Source organism: Mizuhopecten yessoensis, unplaced genomic scaffold (genome assembly GCF_002113885.1).
Source record: "Mizuhopecten yessoensis strain PY_sf001 unplaced genomic scaffold, ASM211388v2 scaffold523, whole genome shotgun sequence".
NCBI lineage: Eukaryota > Metazoa > Mollusca > Bivalvia > Pectinida > Pectinidae > Mizuhopecten > Mizuhopecten yessoensis.
This window is the reverse complement of record NW_018403589.1, coordinates 1283540-1305965: the sequence shown is the minus strand read 5'-3', so window position 1 is coordinate 1305965 and position 22426 is coordinate 1283540. Positions and strand designations below refer to the sequence as shown.

The 22426-nt window shown below is 35.3% G+C and overlaps 1 protein-coding gene across 1 annotated transcript; it reads right to left on the bottom strand.

The window, feature by feature from the left end:
* Positions 1–6582: 6582 nt before the first annotated feature.
* On the bottom strand, positions 6583–21039 carry LOC110450607 (transmembrane protein 26-like). Its single transcript, XM_021498220.1, has 4 exons — positions 20840–21039; positions 20257–20422; positions 10140–10349; positions 6583–8586 (listed from the first exon to the last, which is right to left on the bottom strand). Exons 1-4 carry the CDS (start codon positions 21037–21039, stop codon positions 7969–7971), a joined length of 1194 nt encoding a protein of 397 aa, XP_021353895.1. The 3' UTR covers positions 6583–7968.
* Positions 21040–22426: the final 1387 nt, after the last annotated feature.

The window sequence follows — 22426 nt, the reverse complement described above, 5'->3', positions numbered from 1 at the left end:
TAATATATAAATTTAGTAGCAGTAACTAATATATGACCAAGGTGACACTAAATAATATATAAATTTAGTAGCAGTAACTAATATATGACCAAGGTGACACTAAATAATATATAAATTTAGTAGCAGTAACTAATATATTAGAAACATTACTATTGAAACAGTAAGTAGTGTATGACTGTGGTAACAGTTACTAGTGTATTGTTATGGTAATTTTAATTAGTATATAACTATGGTTATATTATTGTGCTTTATTTCTATGTTTTTATCATGGTATCAGTCACTAGTGTATTACTATGGTTACATTTACCATTGTATTACTATGGTTACAGTAACTGTGGTATTACTATGGTTACAGTAACTGTGGTATTACTATGGTTACAGCTACTAGTGTATTACTATGATTACATTTACTTTGGTATTACTATGCTATCAGTCACTAGTGTATAACTATGGTTACAGCTACTATTGTACTACTATGGTTACATTTACTTTGGTATTACTATGCTATCAGTCACTAGTGTATTACTATGGTTACAGTAACTGTACATGTGGTATTACTATGGTTACATTTACTATGGCATTACTATGGTTACATTTACTATGGTATTACTATAGTTACAGTAACTGTGGTATTACTATGGTAACAGTAACTGTGGCATTACTATTGTAATAGTAACTGTGGTATTACTATGGTTACATTTACTGTGGTATTACTATTGTAATAGTAATGCCACAGTTACTGTGACTATAGTAATACCATAGTAAATTTAACCATAGTAATACCCAGTAACTGTGGCATTTCTATTGTAATAGTAACTGTGGCATTACTATTGTTATAGTAACTGTGGTTTTACTATGGTTACAGTTTTTGTGGTATTACTATCGTTACATTTACAATGGTATTACTATAGTTATAGTAACTGTGGTTTTACTATGGTTACAGTTACTTTGGTATAACTATGGCATCAGTCACTTTTATATTACTATGGTTACAGTAACTGTGGTATTAATATTGTTACATTTAATATGGTATTACTATGGTTACATTAACTGTGGTATTACTATGGTTACAGTTATTGTGGTATTACTATCGTTACATTTACTATGGTATTACTATAGTTACAGTAACTGTGGTATTACTATAGTTATAGTAACTGTGGTATTACTATGGTTACAGCTACTATTGTATTACTATGGTTACAGTAACTGTGGTATTAATATGGTTATAATAATTGCGGTATTTCTATGGTTACATTTACTTTGGTATTACTATGGTTACAGTAACTGTGGTATTACTATGGTTACAGTAACTGTGGTATTACTATGGTTACAATAATTGCGGTATTACTATGGTTACATTTACTTTCGTATTACTATGGTCACAGTAACTGTGGTATTACTTTGGAAACAGTTAATATGCTATTACTATGGTATCAGTCACTAGTGTATACCTATGGTTACAGTTACTATGGTATTACTATGGTTACATTTACTATGGTATTACGATGGTTACAGTAACTGTGGTATTACTATGGTTACATTTACTATGGTATTACGATGGTTACAGTAACTGTGGTATTACTATGGTTACAGTAACTGTGGTATTACTATGGTATCAGTCACTAGTGTATTACTGTGGTTACAGTAACTGTGGTATTACTATGGTTACAGTAACTTTGGTATTACTATGGTTACATTAACTTTGGTATTACTATTGTTACAGTAACTGTGGTATTACTATGGTTACAGTAACTGTGGGATTACTATGGTTAGAGTAACTGTGGTATTACTATGGTTACAGCTACTAGTGTATTACTATGATAACATTTACTTTGGTATTACTATGCTATCAGTCACTAGTGTATTACTATGGTTACAGCTACTATTGTACTACTATGGTTACATTTACTTTGGTATTACTATGCTATCAGTCACTAGTGTATTACTATGGTTACAGCTACTATTGTACTACTATGGTTACATTTACTTTGGTATTACTATGCTATCAGTCACTAGTGTATTACTATGGTTACAGTAACTGCGGTATTACTATGGTTACAGCTACTAGTGTATTACTATGATAACATTTACTTTGGTATTACTATGCTATCAGTCACTAGTGTATTACTATGGTTACAGTAACTGTACATGTGGTATTACTATGGTTACATTTACTATGGTATAACTATGGTTATATTTACTATGGTATTACTATGGTTACATTTACTATGGTATTACTATAGTTACAGTAACTGTGGTATTACTATGGTATCAGTTACTATGGTATTACTATGGTTACAATAACTATGGTATTACTATGGTTCCATTTACTATGGTATTACTATGGTAACAGTTACTTTGGTATAACTATGGTATCAGTTACTTTTATATTACTATTGTTACAGTAACTGTGGAATTACTATTGTTACAGTAACTGTGGTAATACTATGGTTACAGCTACTATTATATTACTATGGTTACAGTAACTGTGGTATTAATATTGTTACATTTTATATGGTATTTCTATGGTTACATTAACTGTGGTATTACTATGGTTACAGTTACTATAGTAACTGTGGTATTACTATGGTTACAGTAACTGTGGTATTAATATTGTTACATTCTATATGGTATTTCTATGGTTACATTAACTGTGGTATTACTATGGTTACAGTTACTATAGTAACTGTGGTATTACTATGGTTACAATAATTGCGGTATTACTATGGTTACATTTACTTCCGTTTTACTATGGTTACAGTAACTGTGGTATAACTATAGTTACAGTAACTGTGGTATTACTATGGTTACAATAATTGCGGTATTACTATGGTTACATTTACTTCCGTTTTACTATGGTTACCGTAACTGTGGTATACCTATAGTTACAGTAACTGTGGTATTACTATGGTTACAGTTACTATTGTATTACTATATGGTTACATTTACTTCCGTTTTACTATGGTTACAGTAACTGTGGTATTACTATGGTTACATTTACTATGGTATTACGATGGTAACAGTAACTGTGGTATTACTATGGTTAAATTTACTATGGTATTACTATGGTTACAGTTGCTATGGTATTACTATGGTATCAGTCACTTTTATATTACTATGGTAACAGTAACTGTGGCATTACTATTGTTATAGTAACTGTGGTATTACTATGGTTACAGCTACTATTATATTACTATGGTTACAGTAACTGTGGTATTAATATGGTTACATTAACTTCGGTATTACTATGTTACAGTAACTTTGGTATTACTATGGTTACAGTAACTGTGGTATTAATATGGTTACATTTACTTTGGTATTACTATGGTTACAGTAACTTTGGTATTACTATGGTTACATTAACTTTGGTATTACTATGTTACAGTAACTGTGATATTACTATGGTTACAGTAACTGTGGTATTAATATGGTTACATTTACTTTGGTATTACTATGGTTACAGTAACTTTGGTATTACAATAGTTACAGTAACTGTGGTATTACTATGGTATCAGTCACTAGTGTATTACTATGATAACAGTAACTGTGGTATTACGATCGTTACAGCTACTATTGTATTACTATGATTACATTTACCGTGGTATTACTATGGTATCAGTCACTAGTGTATTACTATGGTTACAGTAACTGTGGTATTACTATGGTATCAGTCACTAGTGTATTACTATGGTTACAGTAACTGTGGTATTATTATGGTTACAGCTACTTTTGTACTACAATGGTTACATTTGCTTTGGTATTACTATGGTATCAGTCACAAGTGTATTACTATGGTTACAGTAACTGTGGTATTACTATGGTTACAGTAACTTTGGTATTACTATGGTTACAGTAACTGTGGTATTACTATGGTTACAGTAACTGTGGTATTACTATGGTAACAGTAACTGTGGTATTACTATGGTTACAGTAACTGTTGTATTACTATGGTTACATTAACTGTGGTATTTCTATGGTTACATTTACTATGGTATTACTATGGTTACAGTAACTTTGGTATTACTTTGGTTACAGCTACTATTGTATTACTATGGTTAAATTTATTTTGGTATTACTATGGTTACAGTAACTGTGGTATAACTATGGTTACAGCTACTATTGAATTAATATGGTTACATTTACTTTGGTATTACTATGGTATCAGTCACTAGTGTATTACTATGGTTACATTAACTGTGGTATTACTATGGTTACAGTTACTATGGTATTACTATGGTTACAGTAACTGTGGTATTATTATAGTTACAGCTACTATTGTACTACTATGGTTACATTTACTTTGGTATTACTATGGTATCAGTCACTAGAGTATTACTATGGTTACAGTAACTGTGGTATTACTATGGTTACAGTTACTATGGTATTACTATGGTTACAGTAACTGTGGTATTATTATGGTTACAGCTACTATTGTTCTACTATGGTTACATTTACTTTGGTATTACTATGGTATCAGTCACTAGAGTATTACTATAGTTACAGCTACTATTGTATTACTATGGTTAAATTTACTTTGGTATTACTATGGTTACAGTAACTGTGGTATTACTATGGTTACAGCTACTATTGTATTAATATGGTTACATTTACTTTGGTATTACTATGGTATCAGTCGCTAGTGTATTACTATGGTTACATTTTCTTTGGTATTACTATGGTTACAGTTACTATGGTATAACTATGGTTTCAGTAACTGTGGTATTACTATGGTTACAGTTACTATTGTATTACTATGGTTACAGTAACTGTGGTATTACTATGGTTACAGTTACTATGGTATAACTATGGTAACAGTTACTATGGTATTACTATGGTTACAGTTACTATGGTATTACTGTAATTACAGTAACTGTGGTATTACTATGGCTACAGTTACTATGGTATTACTATGGTTACATTTACTATGGTATCACTATGGATTCAGTCACTAGGGTATAACTATGGTTACATTTACCATTGTATTGCTATGGTTACAGTTACTATGGTATTACTGTAGTTACATTTACTATGATATTACAATGGTATCAGTTATTATTGTATTACTATGGTTACATTTACTGTGGTATTACTATGGTTACAGTTACTATGGTATTACTTTTGTATCAGTCACTAGGGTATTACTATTGTTACATCTACTGTGTTATTACTATCGTATCAGTCATAAGTGTATTACTATGATTACATTTACTATGGTATTTCAATGGTATCAGTTACTGTGGTATTACTATGATTACATTTACTATGGTATTACTATGGTTACAGTTACTATGATATAACTATAGTTACATTAACTAGTTTTTCACCATGGTAGCAGACACTACTGTTTTACTTCAGTTACAGTTATTATATAAACAATATAACTAGAGAAATACAAACAAATTTTAAAATTATCCACGATTTCTTCACGCTATAAATGACCACATTTTTATAAGAATTAGCATCAACAACAACAAAACTAAAAGAAATCACGATATTATGTTATAACATGTCATTATGAGTGCCCATCAATCGTAATAGCGACCAGCTCTGTGACAAAAGTAGGGTGGCTTATATGTAATGAATACTTTTTTCTTTATGTAAATAAACTATCCTTTATCCTTGATCTACCTGTTTTTTATTCACTATAGACCAATGAGGGATATATTATCAATTTTACTCATTAAATTATTATACTAAAAAGGCCGTGGTTATAAAACCGAAGCTCACTGATATATTGACAATGGTTTTACAATAATGCTAAATTATATAATAAAAACTACTATAAAGTCACCTGGCCCCTGTGTACACTATATGGAATAAGCTCTGTACAATAGATCCGTACTACACACACGTGGTTTGTCATTATCATAGTTTTGGTTATAATTTATAAAGTTACTATAATCATATAAAGATCGTACGTACCGGTGGTCTATAGCAGACTTTATATATTATATAATAATATAGTTTTACGATATAATATATCTAATATCTTATATATCTAAACAACAAGCCGCTCTATCAATTCACTAAGTAACCTTTGATATCCAAACGTGTGTAGACCATTCTGATTTCAAAATGCGCGTGCCTGTGAATTGACGTCATGGTATGAAATCCATCTCAGCCGGAGGAGGAGCTCGATAGACGCTGTCAACGTATTCTGAAGTAGTATAGCAAAATGGGGAAAGTAGTATCAGGTCCTCTTGGTAATGTTGTAGGTTCGGATGCTTTATAAAATTACTATACCGGGCTGCATGTCATGAAATTTTGTATGATATATAATGTATTCAAATGCGGATCCTTTTTCACAGTTTACACGATTTCTTTTCTAGGTAACCCCCCCCCCCCTTCCCTATCCCCCCTCCCCTCCACCTCCATACCCTTCCTTCTCCACCCTATCCTCATCCCGTTCCCCAAAAAACATATACATTGTATTTACCATATGTATTTAGGAGAGGACTTTTATTAAGTTGTAATAACTTGTTGTCAAATCAATTTGTATATTTGTACAGTAAGATATGTTTAAACTAAAACTTCGGATGATTATTTTTTAAATACATAGAGCAAATTCAGCATCTATCATATGTTATCCAAGGGATGTGGTCAAATATTTAAAGCTTAAGTTTACATGCTCGCTTATGTACAGTTTGGTCTTAACGTAATTATGTAACATAATAACACACATGGCTGTTTATAGTTTTGCCACACCATGAATGGAATTCTCATGAATATAATGGTAATCTCTTGCCTATAATTTGCGTCTATATTGCTATCCCAGGCGGTAAATATAAACGCACGAGACGTAAATATAAATTCCAATAAGGGTGATAACTCTCGCTGACTGTAAGTGTCGTCTAACAACAATAAAGATTGTGCATTACACACTCATGAATATCATTGAATGATGAAAAGTAAATGGAATGTTGAAATCAGCAAAATGAATGCAAATGGTTGATTTTTCACGTTGTATAAATATACAGCCCAATGGCATCCTCGATATCCAGAGGTTACGCTAACATTCGCTCTCTACACCCCTGAGATATGTCATAGCAACATTGAAGGCGCGAAGAAAGCCAATCGCTAGGCTGATACCTGTCCTTAGAAGATTACAAAGGAGAGACGCCCGACTTCAAAGCCTGTCATTTTTACCGTTACGTGACCGCGATATTATTTTGATGTACATCAAAGGATCGAGCTAGTTTCCTTGTCTGATCGACAAGGTGGCGCACACCGAGCCTTCACTTTTGCTATGACATATTCCAGGGCTGTAGAGAGCGAAAGTGAACATAACCCCTTGATATCGAGGATATCCCAATGGCACTATACATGTTTTCTTTCGGAAGGAGTTATCTCCCGTTTATCGGTGTGCTGTTCCCGTGTGTCGCGTTAAAAGTTTACATTATCACCATCTTCGGATACCAAGAGTTACCTTCTTGATTATAAATGTCCTTCTCTGAATCCTGGGATTGTTTTCTGACAGAATCGACACCTCACAGTTAGTGTTTTTTTGTCGGATCTATACATTACAAACTGACCAATCGCTAGGCTGATGACAGACAGAGCTATCTGCACTGAACGTTTAATTCTAATATAAAATTATTCTGAGATCAAAGTTATTCAGGATTCCGTAACAATTCGTATTTGTATCACCCGGAAAGTAGTCCGTACAGGTATTCTGATGCTGTCTTTGGATAACGAAGGCCAGTTTGAGCTGAAACGTGCAGTTCCTCGAAGATGTCCGGAATAACGAATGACTAGCTTATTAAATTCCACTGTATCTAGGTACTTATTGCAACCTTACAATCCGATGTAACATTCCTATTGTAACAGTTTCTTAGTACTCTGTCATACAGTAACTCTAGTTATGCAGTCAAAACATTAATCCCGGGTGTTCATTAAAAACCAAGATAAGATATAACCATTAAACTCACGTGTAAACATAAATAAGTCTTCCGAACCTTTGTCTTCAGTTTACACTCGACCATCTACTTGCTCAAAGTGGTAATCTTTTCCCCACTGATATTTTTCTTGGCGAAGTTTGTACATTTTTGGTTTGTTATCATTGTGATTGTTACTACGAGGTAGTGTCTTCATCAGATATTGTTTGTCATCTGGAAGATGGCCTCCGTACGGTGGCTGACGTATGTTATGACTGACACTGTGGCTTCTTGGTATTACCTCTCGAGGAGTTCCGAAATCGTCTTGCGGGTACTCTCGGTGATCTAAAGCGTTCGGTTTGTTGTTCTTACGTTCGATGTAAACCACAACAAGTCGGTACAGCAACAGTATTATCACGAGTGTGTTCTTGGAAGTGAAAAACATATTAGTGTAACTGAGAACTTTATACTTCAAAATCAATAAAAGTCGGAGTACTAGAAAGGGGAGATCTTGAAGTAAAATGGATATGAGGATTCCGTAAACGTCTGCTGCGCAACATCCGTTCTTTTGGCGCCGCCCTCCCTCGTTTCCGGTCACGAGGCCAGATTGATCCCGACGGGCTTTGGCAGCAGTCAATACCAACGTGAACTGTATGAGACTCAGTGACCACAATCCAAGGATGATAATACACAGCATCTTGTTGTAACGGACCTGGCAAGAAATGAAAATAATGAGTTTGAAAAGTATTTCAAATTTTGTAAAGAAGATTTAAAATGTAGAATGGCATTAAAACTATAAACATAAATACTCAGATACTGCCAAAAGCCAAGTTAATGCTTTAAACGACGAATTAATTGCAATACCTCTCAAAGCGTGTTAAATACGTTACCCAAACCAAAAGCGTCAACTTTATACAAGAAACTGGGATGACTATGAAAAGACAACCAATAGCTTCGACTTAATACTAAAAATCGAGGCTGACTACGAAAATACATCCAAAAGCGTCTGCTTTATGATAGATATGGTAAATATGCACATAATTTTACACCAAAGTTCCGTTTTAATGCTAGAAACGAAAGGTAAATACTAATTACAGCGCGAAGCGTCACGTGAATAGATAGCTCGTACCTTATTACAACCTCAATGTTCAACTTAATGCTAGAAGCGATAAACAAAGACCTTATAACACCCCAAACATCAGTTCATGTTAAAACTTGACAACAAAAATGCATATATAACTACAAGCAAACACGTCAACTCAATGTTGGAAAAGATCAGTTGATCGTGATTAGTCAAAAACGTCAACATAATGCTTGAAACGATTAACAGATTATAGGATAACATCAAATAAAAACATCAACAGATAATGCTAGAAACGATAAACAAATTGATCTTACGATTCAAAGTATCAACTGAATACTAGAAACGAATAGTTAACACGTAGATTCTTAATATGACCCGAAGCGTCAACTGAGTCGAGGCACAAGAACTGCACCAAAACATTTCATATTACAGATTTGTTTAGCTCAATAAAATTGCTTCGAATAGAACGTGTTTAGATAACGACAAAACTGCAGTCCGGATACGAACACTGCATCAGATGAATATACACTATTCTAAAAAAATATGTAAATAACATTGCAGATTCTTAGATTTAGGCAAAATATCATAAGTAATTAGGATAAAAATTATTTTGACATAAGAGTTTCCAATTTGGCATTTGTGAAAAATCACTTGGCAGTGACCAACTCAGTTTTCTGACGTCACATCGATACCCCTTACGTAATGCTTGTTTGTCCTTGGTTTCTAAATGCATAACCCGAGATCATAGTGCAAAGTAATAAAATGTTCCGCAGTGTCAGGTCTCGTCTCGAGATGGGAGAGCTCACGTCAAGACGAGACCGTCCAGTGCATCTTTAATCAAGATGATGTAAACCGTTTCGTTTTTATTTCAGAAAGGAAATTACTTTGCAATATTAGCTAACTTATAGCTTGTGCTGAATCAATACATGTTCCATAGGCTGCTCTCAGAGTGATAACTCGGTCGCCATTCAGGAAAAATAGATTTGCAATGTGAATTAAATAAAATGAATGATGATGTCTTCCAGCCGAGCAATTTTAACATGTCTGCAAACACCGCAGTATTATCATGTCCTATAAAGATAAATACATACATGGACCGGAAATGAAAGATGGTAATTTACTGCGGGATGTCTCTGCGTTCGAGTAATATGTGTCAATAGGCTTGCTAATCACATTCTTACCTCCTCTTCTTTAAACGCTTCAAAGAACTCGACGATATCTGCAGCCGTGCCGATATAAACTAACAACAGTTGAGATAGTTGGTCATGCGTCAATTTTCCTTTCGGAAGTATCCAGCGTCCCAGGATCAAGATGAGCAAGAGGATTTGTTCCAGAGTCCTGATCCATTGGTCAGGCGACAACAAGATCGGGATTCTGATCTCGAATCGGACCTGAAAGTACGCCAGATATGACAAATTACAAATGTATCGTACAATCTGTGCTGACCTCGACAAGCATAACAAGGTTATAAAAAAAACAGTTAGTACATATGTCTAGTGCAATCTCAGAATCGCCACGAATCCATTTAGCGTAGTTATGTGTGGTATGACTACTTTTTTTTAGTCATTAAAAGAAAATATATTAATTACCACTCATACGGTTAACTGCCCCTGCAGGTGGGGGATCGGGAAAGAATACACCTGCTGTTATCGTAGGAGGCGACTAATGTGGGACCCCTGCGGAATTGGAGATTTGCTTTGATATCCTCTATTTTTGGGACACAGAAGCGACGAAAATAAATCTGCTTCGCCCATTGCAATATTTGGGATATTTATCTTTCTTTCTACTTCCAACTTTCTTTTATATCCTAGCGCCTTGCTTGGCAACACATTGCTTTTGGCTCGAATGTTGAGCGTTCGCCCAGGTGAGGAGGCAATGGGTTCTGTCCCCAGGCCAGGACATACCAAAGTCCTTAAAATGGTAGTTGTTATTCCATGCTTAACGTTCATTAAGAAGAAGGGTGGTAACAACTGGTTCACCCGTTGTCAGTATAATGTGACCGGGCGGAATGCTGTGATGGGTTCCTTCGGCATGGTATTTCAGTGAGATAACACTATAAAGTCGGCATCAGATCCGCGCTATCACAGGGAGGCCAGCACACTAACATACCCTGTCTCCTGCATACACACACGCAAGCACGCATACACTACACACATGGAGGCACGTCCTTAAATGATCCCAGCTGTTAATAGGACGTTAAACAAAATTAAACCAAACTAAGTGCATACTGTATATGTTTTTCCTTATAATCATTTACATTTTTATTTGTTAAAAAAGATTGTATGACGCAGTACGAATAAGTCATCCCAAATGATACCACTAATAAAGCTTTTGGAGTTGAGTTCTCCCCTATATTTTGTAGTTTTAGTGGATTGTAAGCGCCTCGTCAACAGTACAGGTAGTACATATACACTCTGACAGTCAACAGAACAGGTAGTACATTTACACTCTGACAGTCAACAGTACAGGTAGTACATTTACACTCTGACAGTCAACAGAACAGGTAGTACATTTACACTCTGACAATCAACAGTACAGGTAGTACATTTACACTCTGACAGTCAACAGTACAGGTAGTACATTTACACTCTGACAGTCAACAGTGCAGGTAGTACATTTACACTCTGACAAAACAACAGTACAGGTAGTACATTTACACTATGACAGTCAACAGTACAGGTAGTACATTTACACTCTGACAGTCAACAGAACAGGTAGTACATTTACACTCTGACAATCAACAGTACAGGTAGTACATTTACACTCTGACAGTCAACAGTACAGGTAGTACATTTACACTGTGACAGCTAACAGTACAGGTAGTACATTTACACTGTGACAGTCAACAGTACAGGTAGTACATTTACACTGACAGTCAACAGAACAGGTAGTACATTTACACTCTGACAGTCAACAGTACAGGTAGTACATTTACACTCTGACAAAACATCAGCCAGAAAAAGCACATATGTCGCAAATCAATTGTATACTTACATCAAAATTTTCAAACGTGAAGAGCCCATTTTACTTTCTCTGTGTTATGAGAGCTACATGTACATGTTAGTGTTATACAACAAGGTATTCCCTCGCTTCTGGGTCCGTTAATTTCCGGTATTTAATGTTAAAAAATGAATAAGTGGTCAATAAATTACGAACAGTATGATATATGGCGCGATCAGACTGCTTAACGGGAGAGCTTGGAATCTCATTTCGATAAGTTGGTTCGTAAAAATAGGATACGTTTTGACCATTCCTGTAGAGAGTTGTGGCTGAAGTAGACATGCTAAGGCTTTATATCAATACTGGGTAGATATGCCAACCCACACCATCATTTCCATTAGTGTTGGTCGACATTTTACCAAGTATATATCTAAGCCTTCAACATATCTAATATTTCATTCTACATATCAAGTTAGGTCTATACATATCCTTCTTAAACACATTCCCAGGTCCCCTGTTAGCTGTACAGGGCTGGTCTATATAGATATCACATGCGGTTTATTAACTAATCTAATTAATCAAATATACATGTACATGCAGGTGTCCTATAACAAAGCCAGATTTTTTAAAAGGTAAATGGCATATATGTATAATTAATGTTCATTTGTTTAGAGATATATGTAAGTATTGTTTTTAGAGATATATGTAAGTATTGCTTTCAGAGATATATGTAAGTATTGCTTTCAGAGATATATGTAAGTATTGCTTTCAGAGATATATGTAAGTATTGTTTTAGAGATATATGTAAGTATTGTTTTCAGAGATATATGTAAGTATTGTTTTAGAGATATATGTAAGTATTGTTTTTAGAGATATATGTAAGTATTGTTTTAGAGGTATATGTAAGTATTGCTTTCAGAGATATATGTAAGTATTGTTTTAGAGATATATGTAAGTATTGTTTTAGAGATATATGTAAGTATTGTTTTAGAGATATATGTAAGTATTGTTTTAGAGATATATGTAAGTATTGTTTTAGAGATATATGTAAGTATTGTTTTAGAGATATATGTAAGTATTGTTTTAGAGATATATGTAAGTATTGTTTTAGAGATATATGTAAGTATTGTTTTAGAGATATATGTAAGTATTGTTTTAGAGATATATGTAAGTATTGTTTTAGAGATATATGTAAGTATTGTTTTAGAGATATATGTAAGTATTGTTTTAGAGATATATGTAAGTATTGTTTTAGAGATATATGTAAGTATTGTTTTAGAGATATATGTAAGTATTGTTTTCAGATATAAATGTAAGTATTGTTTTCAGAGATATATGTAAGTATTGTTTTAGAGGTATATGTAAGTATTACTTTCATAGATATTTGTAAGTATTGCTTTCAGAGGTATATGTAAGTATTGTTTTAGAGGTATATGTAAGTATTGTTTTCAGAGATATATGTAAGTATTGATTTTTAGAGATATTTGTAAGTATTGTTTTAGAGATATATGTAAGTATTGTTTTAGAGATATATGTAAGAATTGATTTTTAGAGATATATGTAAGTATTGTTTTAGAGATATATGTAAGAATTGATTTTTAGAGATATATGTAAGTATTGTTTTAGAGATATATGTAAGAATTGATTTTTAGAGATATATGTAAGTATTGTTTTAGAGATATATGTAAGAATTGATTTTTAGAGATATATGTAAGTATTGTTTTAGAGATATATGTAAGAATTGATTTTTAGAGATATATGTAAGTATTGTTTTAGAGATATATGTAAGTATTGATTTTTAGAGATATATGTAAGTATTGTTTTAGAGATATATGTAAGAATTGATTTTTAGAGATATATGTAAGTATTGTTTTAGAGATATATGTAAGTATTGATTTTTAGAGATATTTGTAAGTATTGTTTTAGAGATATATGTAAGTATTGTTTTAGAGATATATGTAAGTATTGATTTTTAGAGATATATGTAAGTATTGTTTTAGAGATATATGTAAGAATTGATTTTTAGAGATATATGTAAGAATTGCTTTAAGAGATATATGTAAGTATTGTTTTAGAGATATATGTAAGTATTGATTTTTAGAGATATATGTAAGAATTGCTTTAAGAGATATATGTAAGTATTGTTTTAGAGATATATGTAAGAATTGCTTTAAGAGATATATGTAAGTATTGTTTTTAGAGATATATGTAAGAATTGCTTTAAGAGATATATGTTAGAATTGCTTTTAGAGATATATACATGTATAATATTGTTTTTAGATACAGTGTCTTATAAGTCGTTATTGGCCGGACATTTCTTTAAGTTTAAGTGGTATTGTTATGTGATAAAGAAAGTGTGACTCTTTCATGAAATAGTCATTCGCTCACTTTCAAAAAAAGTTAACACATGATTTAGCCTGAGCCCCGACTTGTATATAGTTAACACATGATTTAGCTGAGCCCCGACTTGTATATAGTTAACACATGATTTAGCTGAGCCCCGACTTGTATATAGTTAACACATGATTTAGCTGAGCCCCGACTTGTACATAGTTAACACATGATTTAGCCGAGCCCCGACTTATACATTGTTAACACATGATTTAGCTGAGCCCCGACTTGTATATAGTTAACATATGATTTAGCTGAGCCCCGACTTGTACCTTGTATATAGTTAACACATGTTTTAGCTGAGCCCCGACTTGTATATAGTTACCACATGATTTAGCTGAGCCCCGACTTGTAAATAGTTTACACATGTTTTAGCTAAGCCCCGACTTCTATATAGTTAACACATGATTTAGCTGAGCCCCGCCTTGTATATAGTTAACACATGATTTAGCTGGGCCCCGTCTTGTATATAGTTAACACATGATTTAGCCTGGGCCCGGCCTTGTACATAGTTAACACATTATTTAGCTGAGCCCCGACTTGTACATATTTAACACATGATTTAGCCGAGCCCCGACTTATACATTGTTAACTCATGATTTAGCTGAGCCCCGACTTGTACCTTGTATATAGTTAACACATGTTTTAGCTGAGCCCCGACTTGTATATAGTGAACACATGATTTAGCCTGAGCCCCGACTTGTACATAGTTAACACATGATTTAGCTGAGCCCAGACTTGTATATAGTTAACACATGATTTAGCGGAGCCCCGACTTATACATTGTTAACACATGATTTAGCTGATCCCCGCCTTGTATATAGTTAACACATGATTTAGCTGAGCCCCGACATGTACATAGTTAACACATGATTTAGCCGAGCCCTGACTTGTATATAGTTAACACATGATATAGCTGAGCCCTGACTTGTATATAGTTAACACATGATATAGCTGAGCCCTGACTTGTATATAGTTTACATATGTTTTAGCTAAGCCCCGACTTGTATTTAGTTAACACATGATTTAGCTGAGCCCGCCTTGTACATAGTTAACACATGATTTAGCTGGGCCCCGGCTTGTATATAGTTAACACATGATTTAGCCTGAGCCCCGCCTTGTACATAGTTAACACATGATTTAGCTGGGCCCCGGCTTGTATATAGTTAACACATGATTTAGCCTGAGCCCCGCCTTGTACATAGTTAACACATGATTTAGCTGGGCCCCGGCTTGTATATAGTTAACACATGATTTAGCTGGGCCCCGACTTGTATATAGTTAACACATTATTTAGCTGGGCCCCGACTTGTATATAGTTAACACATGCTTTAGCCGAGCCCCGACTTGTATATAGTTAACACATGATATAGCTGAGCCCCGACTTGTATATAGTTACCACATGATTTAGCTGAGCCCCGACTTGTAAATAGTTTACACATGTTTTAGCTAAGCCCCGACTTCTATATAGTTAACACATGATTTAGCTGAGCCCGACTTGTATATAGTTAACACATGATATAGCTGAGCCCTGACTTGTATATAGTTAACACATGATTTAGCCTGACCCCCGCCTTGTACATAGTTAACACATTATTTAGCTGAGCCCCGACTTGTACATATTTAACACATGATTTAGCCGAGCCCCGACTTATACATTGTTAACTCATGATTTAGCTGAGCCCCGACTTGTAAATAGTTAACACATGATTTAGCCTGAGCCCCGCCTTGTACATAGTTAACACATGATTTAGCTGGGCCCCGGCTTGTATATAGTTAACACATGATTTAGCGGAGCCCCGACTTATACATTGTTAACACATAATTTAGCTGAGCCCCGACTTGTATATAGTAAACACATGATATAGCTGAGCCCCGACTTGTATATAGTTTACACATGATTTAGCTGAGCCCTGACTTGTATATAGTTTACACATGATTTAGCTGAGCCCTGACTTGTATATAGTTTACATATGTTTTAGCTAAGCCCCGACTTGTATATAGTTAACACATGATTTAGCTGAGCCCCGACTTGGATATAGTTAACACATGATATAGCTGAGCCCCTACTTGTATATAGTTAACACATGATTTACCCTGGGCCCCGCCTTGTACATAGTTAACACATGATATAGCTGAGCTCCGACTTGTATATAGTTAACACATGATTTAGCTGGGCCCCGTCTTGTATATAGTTAACACATGATTTAGCTGGGCCCCGGCTTGTATATAGTTAACACATGATTTAGCCTGAGCCACGACTTGTATATAGTTAACACATGATTTAGCTGGGCCCCGTCTTGTATATAGTTAACACATGATTTAGCTGGGCCCCGGCTTGTATATAGTTAACACATGATTTAGCCTGAGCCCCGACTTTTATATAGTTAAAACATGATTTAGCTGAGCCCCGACTTGTAAATAGTTAACACATGATTTAGCTGAGCCTCGACTTGTATATAGTTAACACATGATTTACCCTGGGCCCCGCCTTGTACATAGTTAACACATGATTTAGCTGAGCCCAAACTTGTACATAGCTAAGCCCCGACTTGTATATAGTTATCACATGATTTAGCTGAGCCCCGACTTGGATATAGTTAACACATGATATAGCTGAGCCCCTACTTGTATATAGTTAACACATGATTTACCCTGGGCCCCGCCTTGTACATAGTTAACACATGATATAGCTGAGCCCCGACTTGTACATAGTTAACCCATGATTTAGCCTGAGCCCCGACTTGTACATAGTTAACACATGATTTAGCTGAGCCCCGACTTGTACATAGTTAACACATGCTTTAGCTGAGCCCCGACTTGTATATACTTAACACACGTTAATAACCTAAGTTCTTTATAGTTTCTCGAACAAACCGTATGAGCCCAACAGATATTTACGAGGAACTCATTTTTTTGTTTATTTTTATTTTAAACATTTATTAATTTGTCATTCAACAAAAATGATCAGGCTCGAAGCATAGCGGCTGAGACCTTGATCACTATGAGCACGAAACTAGTGTTTTAATATTCAGAGACACATGTCTTTTTAATTTTGTTTCACTTGCGGTATGTGTGGGATTGTCACAACTACTGTTACACTGGAACATATCAATTTCGCTTTGATTTAGATCTATTTAACAATACAATCTTGCCGAAAACACGGTGACTATCTTTAGAGGATTGACCAGATTTACGCCATGGATGTAGCTATAAGGGACTATCTAGATTTACACCCGGAACAAATCTATCAAAGACTGGCCAGATAAACTAAGAGATTCCGCCAAACAGCATACGCCTTGATTGCTTTCCGGGTCGGATGCCACTTTAATTACTACGAGTGTGTCTATGAGAATTTATCACGCTATTAAATCGGGTATTCTTGTCCGTTTACAGTCTGGAACCATCACAAAGTATTTAATTGATAATGAATTAATTATTAAATATTCCACTTGACCACATCTCTCCTCGGTTAAACATAATGAGCGCTATGTTGCCAACAAACCAATCAGATTTTGATCTATTGAAATTTAATCAATATCTTATCAATACTCGCGTTAGCGATCGATCGATAAGCTATTCACTCAGACTTACGTGTCATAGTAAAACCCGGCTTTTGTTAAAGATCCCTGTCCTGATCTACTGCAAGCAAAAACTAAAGAATTCCACCGTAGAGTTTTTGTTGCTACAGTTTCTTCCCCTTCAGGTTGGATTTGACTGATTTCATCTTTCTATATATATATATAATATATCAGTTCTATCTTCTTGTAATATGATGTATATGTACATGTAACTGTTCTGTTAAACTGTGTCTTGAAATGGAGCTGATCGATGCGAAAATTTGACAACCTAAACTTGTCCACACTGTTGGAATTACTTCTTTGCCCCATATATATATATATATATGTATATATCACCCTTTTTCACTTAACTTCTACATATTATGTGTTTAGGTTCAGTAATGAATGACAAATGTTATCGTCATGCCGGTAAACAAGTGTCCAATGTATGGTTTGTTACTGATTTTGGCAGTAGTACTGGGACCCTTAATAGTGTGTCTTTGCATAGTCTCGTTCTCAAACTTCTCACGTCAATTAATTAACTTAACAAACAATGGACACTTATTGAAGCTCTGGAATCTTTATCTACGTTAGTTTGTTGTGTAGAGACGGTGACGACACGACACCTGTATTACATCCACAGGCGATGTACAAAAATAGTTGTAGACGTTGAGACAATTAAAGGGCCGATAAAAGACTCTATAGAATACAATGATTAACAAATTAATAGTTGTCTTTGTTCTGTCTCTGTTGGTGTTTATATTTGAATTCCGCACAAAACATACAAAACCGTACATCTAGGGGTTATATCGTTTAGTAAAACGTCATCATTTGACCATTTTAGAACCACTTTTACTGGTGTGAATTGAATGTTACAAGCGCAAATGTGCCCTGAACCCAATAGCACAGAGGTGTTTACCTCGGGGTCAGGGCCAAGGAACTCATAGGTCATGTCACCGTGGTTAGGACCATGTAGTCCAAAAGGTCATATCCCCGTGGTAAGGACCATGTGGTCCAAAAGGTCATATCCCCGTAATTAGGATCATGTGGTCCAAAATGTCATGTCCCCGTAATTAGGATCATGTGGTCCAAAATGTCATGTCCCCGTGGTAAGGACCATGTGGTCCAAAATGTCATGTCCCCGTAATTAGGATCATGTGGTCCAAAATGTCATGTCCCCGTAATTAGGATCATGTGGTCCAAAATGTCATGTCCCCGTGGTTAGGACCATATGGCCCGAAATGTCATGTCTCCATAATTAGGACCATGTGGTCCAAAAGGTCATATCCCCGTGGTTAGGACCATGTGTTTCACAAGGTCATGTCCCCGTGGTTAGGACCAATTGGCCCAAAAGGTCATGTCCCGTGGTCAGGGATTAGTAGTTTATAACCATAGCCCGGGGTCAGGGCCTTGTAGTTCATTGGTCATGGCCCAAGAGTGATTGTTGAACAATACAAATATCATGACCCCAGTGTCCGGGCCGAACGGCTGAATTTTCCATAAGTTTAAAATTCTAAAACCTAAGTTTTTAAATGATTCCTTAAATCCAAAGATGAAAGTTTGGTTAATCAATTAAACAAATGAAATCTTTGTAAACACTGTTATCTGCCGAGAGGGCCAGGACAACTTCCTACAGATCATTCATATGTTCGACAGGGAATGAGAAATATAAAACACTATTTTGGAATATTTCACCTCGGTATTATTATATGACCTCGAATTAAGGTGTATTCAGTTCAATAAACGAGATATGAGACATGGATTTGTCGTGTTTTTAGATAATAGGTTTATAGTCTCCACACCTTTGTATAATGCTGGGTGAAAGGTTACCGATAAGAAACAGCTCTTGTCAAATGATAAGTTATGAGATCGTGCTGAGTGAGTCAAATTGCCAAAATACGACACGGAATAACCGATCACTTCAATAGATATACACAATGACACTGATTTAAGACACACGACATAATGATTTAGAAGAGGCCATCTTAGGGTGGTTTTTTTATAATGTATTATTGTACGTGACTACAGTTTTCAGTGTTTACACTTGACTTTTTGACCATGATACTTGATTTAAGCGAGTTACAAGAAAGTCTGCTCGAGCACAGAATTCATGCTTTAGCATAAGAGCAGAATTCATGAATACGGGCCCAGGATTCGAACCCTTAACCTCCTATCATTATACTGTTCCCCAAACAAACTAAGTTTCCTGGTTAACGATAGTACTACTCTAGCCCAGTTGCGATGCACTTATATATTGAAAAGATACGAAGGAGAGGTCACTTTATTTACGAAAAGTCACAGTGTAATTCTCGAATATATTGTCTGCAATGAACTGGTATCCGTAACACTATGTTACAGAGCTTGTCTAAGAGATTTGAAAAAAACCTAATACGCATATACTACTTACACCTAATACATTTCCAAGTTCAGCGCTGAGATCTTCAAGAGAATCATTCTGCGCATGTCCACGACTGTCGTTTGTGGTCGATATTCGCTTCTCCATCTCGTGTAGTTCGAGGAACCAAATGGACGGCACCGTGCTCATTAGGTATATACAGACACTGGGACAGAACCTGTCTTAGAAATAAACAGATACATCTGTGATAGAGTGATTTTATTAAATCTGTATCAAACCAATCATTATAGACCGAATCAGATCGAGGTCAAATGAGTTCAAGGTAATATTAAAGTAAAGTCAAAGTACATTTAAGATACAGTTGTAGAATCTGCTGTAAAACAGTTTTTTTTATTTGTGCAGTCATTTAAATAATAGAGATAAAATGTTAACTACTTCTTTGTGGACTAACTGAGGATCATATGACTTTGAGGATTATTTGAGGGTCAATTTATATGGTGAAATAATTGAGGATCGAGTGACTTCATGGAATAATTGATGACACATTTGTAAGATGTCTGGGTTAAATGCGATTTATGGTGATTTAAATTATCAGAGTGACCTTCGAAAGAATTAAATAAACAATAAGACTGACCATTTCCACTCCTTGCCGCGGTTCTTGACCAGGGTGACGGACGTCTCTATGAGCAGGAAAGCCATGGCCAGTCCCAGGTACCAGAACCTGGTGTCGTGTGTGACGTAGTACAGCCGCCATATTGACACGAGACCGTGGCACGTGAACAGCAGACGGACAGAAATGGCGCGAACGATGGTCAGAGTACCAAATGACACCATATCAGACGTTCTAGATGGTTTATAATGTCATCGTCGTCATCATCTGGAGAAGAAAAGAATATGTATCAGGGGTATATGTTTCTTGCCGATAACAAGTGGAATCGACATAAATATTCTATGTCAGAGAGGGTTTTGAACCGATACAACTGCTGCAAAATTCATGTTGGGTTTGCATTAGTTGTACGTATGTCTTTGAAATAAGATCAATGGTATTCGGAATGAGATACATCAGTTTGATATGAATATTAAATGCTAAGTTTGTTTTGGACACAGACAGTAACATTGAAAACTTATTTGCGAGCTTTCGGATACGTCTATTTCCTTTGTCAAGCAAAGAGTGCACATTTCTGTTGCATTATAACGGCATGCTAGTCGATACGTTTGCAGTCTTGCTCAAAAGTAAAGAAATAAAAATAAACAGTTTTATGTTAAAATGTGTTTTAAGCCGCACAGCCTGGAACAAACGTTCAATCTAAAAGGTTTCCGAGGGTTTAACGAGGTTCTGTGATATCGATACATTGAATTCTTAAGTAGCTGTATTTAAAGAAAAATAAAACAACAATCATATAAACGTCTTGTATCAATATCACGTTTCGGACCTGACGTGGGTGCGGTTCCAGCAGAGCTCATCAGATCACAACTTAAGTCCCATTTACCTCAAAACGCACGCTTGTTACCAGGTAAACTGTAAATACTGTGTATTGAATTTCACTGCCTGCTTCTTTGCTACTTCTGTTTCTGTTAAATACCTGGAATCTGGATAACTAGGAAATTGGTCTTTTAAAATATTTTAACCGCTAATCTGAGATCAACAAATCGGTCAAAGACGTTTTCATCTAGAGTGTTTAATTTCGAAATGAATGGATATATCATTGTCGTTGAATGAAAAAGAGGAGGGGACACCATTTTAGAAGTGCTGTACATATTTAAGAATAAAGAATATTTATTGATTCATAACAAAACGAAGCACTTGAAGTGTTTGAACTTTGGAAGATCTGGACAAAAATGCAGCAAATTTCAGCGCCCTGAAATTTAACGTTTACACGGAGCACCGTGAAATGCCCCCATGAGCGCCCCAGACCATAACGTTTATACAGAGCACCATGAAATGCCCCCATGAGCGCTCCGGACCATAACGTGTATGAACGCCCAAGATCATAATGTTTATTGGGACAACGCCCCAATCGGTAACATATATTAGATATGTACTACTACGGGTAAATATTCAGATCCCCGGGAATTTCTCATGAAAACATGCGGGATCGATGTTCTTAAAGCTTTGAAGTTTGTGTTTGAAAAACGTATTAGCGATCCCTCTATCATTTGTATGAGGTACGGCCTGACGCGGTAGGGGTGTAGGAATGGTCCAGAATAGATTCCGGACTGA

What these genes read in the sequence shown, in the direction of transcription:
- LOC110450607 (XM_021498220.1), bottom strand. Translation starts at nt 21,039, where the DNA reads ATGGTGTCATTTGGTACTCTGACCATCGTTCGCGCCATTTCTGTCCGT. An exon ending in CGCGGCAAGGAGTGGAAATG is followed by an intron (nt 20,423 to 20,839) that starts GTCAGTCTTATT and finishes TTTCTAAGACAG; the next exon opens with GTTCTGTCCCAGTGTCTGTA. An exon ending in AAGCGTTTAAAGAAGAGGAG is followed by an intron (nt 8,587 to 10,139) that starts GTAAGAATGTGA and finishes ATTTCTTGCCAG; the next exon opens with GTCCGTTACAACAAGATGCT.